A 5,379-nucleotide genomic window follows, 5' to 3' on the forward strand; every position below is an offset into this window, starting at 1 on the left:
ACCAACTGCACCACCCTGCAGCCCATGTTAATAGTCATATCGCTAAATATCAGTTATGAGTTTTGGAAGAAGGGCTGTCGTGAAAAGGTTTTATTGTCCCATTTGAAGTCAGACTTAACAATTTGGAGGAAATGTGCCGTTGCTATTTTTCTGACAGATGCTGTGATCGCTTGTTGATATTTTTTGCATCAGACGGGCTGCGTAACATTTATCCAAAACTGCAGCCTTTGCTATTTGCACTGATTAAAATTACAATTTCATTTCCAAATTGATTTATTGTTCGACTCTGGTTTAAACAGTAACAAAACAGCAAGTAAAAAAAAGTCCATTTGTTCTGCAGTGCGATGGTGAGGCAAGGCATCGTTGACACGATGGAGAGAGCCCTCAGTGCTCCGGAAGTGAAGTCTTTAGTCATCTGTGGCCAGAAGGAAACATTCTGTGGAGGTATGGACCCTTGTCTTTTTATTTCTTGTAACATTCTTAATTAAAAGAACAAAGAAACTATTTAAGGCCTTCTCTTTTATGTGTATCCACATTATAATTAATGTAGTGGTGATTTGTGAGATGCATTTATTGCAGGAAGCAAAACAAATATAATTGCTGCCGTCACAACATTCAGAGGGAAAACTCTAACAACAAAATCAAAAGTAAATGGTTACACGGTTTCACTTGTTAAATAACTAGTGCACTTGTTATTTTTTAATTGCACTTGTTAAAAAACAAGTGCAGTAAACACAGTTAATTATTAATAAGCGTGTACTACAGAAGAATATTTTAATGTGAGTCCACAGTAGGGCTGCAGCTGACAAATGTTTTCATCACTGATAAACTTGCTGATCATTTGCTCAATAAATTGATTAGTTTTGGTCTATGAAACTTCTGTTTCTGAATCTGTTTTTTGATTGATCAAAATAGTTAGCAATCAGATTAGATTTTAAAACAATTCAAAGATCACACACGGGAGCAAACTTTTTTGTAGGACCATGTGCCCTTCATGTCACCTTTGTCTTTCTCTTTGAGCTTCCTCATCATTTTGCCAATTTGGTTTTTGTAACAGGAGCAGACATCAGGGAGTTTGGGACAAAGATGTCTGGTCCTCCGCTGATACCGCTGATCCACGCCATCGAGGCTTCGACCAAGCCGGTGGTGGCAGCCATAGAGGGGGTCGCTTTAGGTGGAGGCCTTGAGTTGGCACTTGGCTGTCATTATCGCATCTCACATTCTAAAGTTGGTTCATGTTTTAGAGCTCAAACTTGTCACTTTAAATCTGTCAACAGTGTGACAGTTTCATCTTACATCTTACAGAATGACTATTCACTGAATCTTCTTTTCACAGATCTTTCCTGAACAGTGTTTTCTAAGTGATTTGTTGACTGTACATTCACTCATCTAATCCATGTAATAAACCATGTAGCATTTCCATTAGACAGAGAAAGCTGTATCTGTGAATGCCACTGTGGCAAACCCACACAGTTCAGCATCTTCTGTACGTCCAATTTTGTGCCTTTATGTGCTTCCAGGCCAAACTGGGGCTTCCAGAGGTGACTCTGGGTCTGCTGCCAGCTGCGGCAGGATCTCAGCGTCTGCCAAGGCTCATTGGGGTTCCAGCTGCCTTAGACCTCATCACCACAGGTAGCAACCATAGGTTCACTCTGTCTGACTGTTACAGTGTTAATACAAGTTTTAAAGGCCTAAGCTCATATGAAGAAGACACGAAACACCTTTGTCTGTTTCTCACAGTTTGTTTGTCTTTGAAATTTGATTGCATTTTAATACAGAACATATGGATGTCCTGCAGTTAGTTGCAGAGGTGGGAAGTAACGAAGTACAAATACTTTGTTACTGTACTTAAGTAGGTTTTGCAGGTATCTGTACTTTTTATTTTTTCTGATGACTTTTTACTTTTACTCCCTACATTAGAACACAAATATCTGGACTTTCTACTCCTTACACTCTCAAAACTGTCCAGTGATGTTTTTTTTCTCTGTACCAGCACTGTGCAGGTTCTTAAAGGATGAAAGCAATCCTATTTTGCGTGCTTGAAACTTTTTTTAGATTTGCAAAGTTATCCAAAGAGGCATCGCGTATCATCAAAGCTAAAACTTCATTTTGACTTTTTACTTTTGTACTTAAGTAAATTTCTGAACCTGAACTTTTTTGCTTTTACTTGAGTAAAGGAGCTGAATCAGTCCTCCTACTTTTACCAGAGTCTATTTTGAAGTATCTCTACTTCTACTTAAGTAAAGAATGTGAGTACTTTCGCCATCTCTGGTTAATTGCACAGAATTCCCATACACAAGAAGGGAGCTGCTGTTTGCTGCTATCACCAGCAGGGGGCAGCATGTGCTAAGTTTTACCATGAATACTTCCTAAAATGCCTCTTCTGTGATTGACTACTATGTCAGATTATCAGAAATATTCAGAACAAATCTTTATTTAGACAAATTGTGATTCATCATACTTTTCCTTTTAAAGAATGTTTTATTATCTTTATTCTTTTTTTATTTTGTGGTGTTTTGCCTTTTGTCTGATGAAGGTCACAATCAGTGTATATTGTGGCTACGTAGAAGAACTCTTAATGACAATGCCACCTGAACTGATATTAGTCATATTCTAGTAATTTAATATGCCGTATGTCATTCATATAAAGCCTGAATGACTTTCACATCTCTCGCAGGCCGCCACGTGACTGCTGCTGAGGCTCTGCAACTTGGAATCGTGGATCAGGTTACTGATCACAGCACTGTGGATGCAGCTGTGAAGTTTGCCTTGAGTGTTGCAGGTGAGAGACACACAAAAAAAAAAAGGAGCTCAAAGTACTCACTGGAATAAAAGTGCTCGGTGAAAGGAAGAAGCAAAAATTCCTCCTCGAGCGGTTATTTTAGGCGAGTCCGACATCAAGACCCGTCGACATGTAGGTTGTGAAAGTCAAAGGAAGCAGAAAACACAGCAGCCAGATCCTCCGCCACAGCAGCCATAAATGTTGCATGGCTCTGTCAGATGTGCTCTGATGTCTTCACTGCTTTTGCTGTATTATTCAGAAGGGCGAAAAGGGACAAACTTTCTTAGAATATTAATAATGGGCCCTTACGAGTCATTTAGGAGGGTGAGGGTTGCCCCGCGCATGTGAGTCAGACTCATTTACCCACTGAATGTATTGCTAGTGAAGTGTGCCATGTCCCTCCAGTTTATAAGGGATGAGTTCTCAGCCTGTGTAAAGAATATCCCATAGAGAATTGCTGCATAGTAACAATACCGACAGACAACACTCGTCTTGAATTTGGAAAAACAACTTGATCTTTTGCTGACACCATACTGCCATTTAAGCTTTTCATTCTCGATTAGTTGTTTTTACATTTTCGGAGGCTAGGCTAGCTCTTTCCACCTGTTTCCAGCCTGTATTCCAAGCTAAGATAACCAGCGCCTGCATGCCTGTAGCCTCATATTTAATATACAGACATGAGAGGAGCATCAATCTTCTCATCAAACACTCTGTTTGAAAGCAAAGAAGCACATTTATGAAAATGTGCGGCTCCTTTTATTCATTTGATCATTTATGACTGTTATATCCCCTCTAGTATCGTGGACTAATACACATACCGCCCACTCCGGTGTGTGGTTTTGTGTGTTAGAATACATGAGGGAAGGTGTATTTTGTTCAGTCTTGCCTCAGTAGAGCCCTGGTTGTACAAGAGGTTTTGATTCCCCCGCATGAAACGAGCATGAGACGATGTTTTCATGTCTGTTCTACGAGTTACTTTTTTTTTTTTTTTTTAGAGATGTCATCTTTTGCTGTTTGATGCTGGGTTTCTTGGCAATGACAGCTCATTTCTAATGTATTTAAGTTAGCGGGATACGTATTACTGCTTAATATTGAGCCTTTCGCAAGTCATCTCACCGTATCTGTGCACAATGTCAACAGTTACGTCTCTAGAATCACATGTAAAAGATTTTACAACCAGGAGATGATTGCAGTCTTATGCTTTTTACAAATGCTTTTTTTTTCTTCTCCACACTATACTGCCAAGATGACTTTGAGTGGGTGAGGAAGTGAGTGTTGTTAGTAAAGCTGAGGCTTAGAGTGAGTCAGACAGAGAAGCCAACAGCATACAAGATGGAAGATTTGAGGAGATAGGACGGAATCTGTGGAGATTGTGACGGATACTTCAGTCTTGGGTTAGCTAGATTAGCAGGGGCGTTAAACGGAGACGGGACATGTGTGTCTAAATTTACAAACCGAGTGTGAGTGTTTGCGACACTGAGATGCGCAGCTGATGAGACACGCTGGATGAATTTATTCTGTCACATCCGTAGATCCTGTGCACGTGGCACATGGGTACATATTTATGCAAGAAGCAGTTTGTGCACTTAAATTGATCCACGTGTGGCCTCTCTCTCTCTCACACACACACACACACACACACACACAGATTCTCTAGCTAGTAGTGAGATTAACTTTTTTACCCCAGTAGTTGCAACATCTGCCCGTTACATCTGTCAGGACGGCGAGGATTCCCATTCGCTGCACAACAAATCCACAGCTCAGCCATTTACAGATTAACCGCTACAATAATACTCTCCTAAATTACATTGGAATCACGTCGAGCTGCCGCACAGCACCTCGCTGACATCTCACCGTACACCGAATATGCATTTAACTGGCCTTAAATGACCTTCACTGTTCATTCTTCACCCACGATATACTGCATTAGACAAAATAGTTTGTTATTTGACTAAGTGGGTGCTCTTAATCAGATGTGGCTGCTGTCCCTTTAAGCTTGCCATGGTGACCCAGTTTCTGGCCCAGACCCACGGCTGAGAGTAAATCAGTGGAGCTGTGAAGGATTCTGACTACTGTCTCATGTAATCATGTCAGAGGAGACAGGAATGGGAATTAAGATGCTTTTAACAAGGTTTTAGCAGAGTGGCCATCGTCTTTGCTTTCATTGTTACCAGGCTTAAATCACAGCAGACAGGAAGTGGTGTGTTGTAAAGTTTTAGGGATCTAATATTAAATCTTCTCATGTAGTTTCACCTGGAAAATTGCTTTGGTATTGTACCGCTGCTCAAAGGCCCAAGTATCACAAAAATTCAATTTCCCCCCCTCCCCCCTTTGCTCTCAGAGTTGGAAATTTACCAACTTCTTTTGCCCAGAACCAAATTGTTGCTTTTCATTGCGTTTCAGATCTGTGTTATTCAAAGTGAAGTGTAACAGTGCACAGGCAGGGTCCCTCCGATTATCTGGAAATGGTCTGTCAAATCACTCTGCTCGTAGAAGCTACTGGGCTATCTAGTGATTGAGTGGATGAGTGTGCCTGGAAAAACCAATTATTCCCAGACTTGCTGAGTGCTGGTTGACAAATTCGAGAAAGTGGGGGG

At 40.8% G+C, this 5,379-nt stretch overlaps 1 protein-coding gene across 1 annotated transcript in view; it reads left to right on the top strand.

The window, feature by feature from the left end:
- Positions 1 to 322: 322 nt before the first annotated feature.
- Positions 323 to 5,379, top strand: part of LOC103375343 (UPF0524 protein C3orf70 homolog A) — a 25,699-nt gene continuing 20,642 nt past the window's right edge. Inside the window, exons 1-4 of the mRNA XM_008305594.1 lie at positions 323 to 444; positions 1,058 to 1,227; positions 1,521 to 1,632; positions 2,678 to 2,782. Coding sequence (XP_008303816.1) covers positions 345 to 444; positions 1,058 to 1,227; positions 1,521 to 1,632; positions 2,678 to 2,782 — 487 coding nt within the window. The 5' untranslated portion in view covers positions 323 to 344. The remainder of the gene's footprint in view (positions 445 to 1,057; positions 1,228 to 1,520; positions 1,633 to 2,677; positions 2,783 to 5,379) is intronic.

Source organism: Stegastes partitus, unplaced genomic scaffold (assembly GCF_000690725.1).
Source record: "Stegastes partitus isolate 25-593 unplaced genomic scaffold, Stegastes_partitus-1.0.2 Scaffold2558, whole genome shotgun sequence".
Taxonomy (NCBI): Eukaryota; Metazoa; Chordata; class Actinopteri; family Pomacentridae; genus Stegastes; species Stegastes partitus.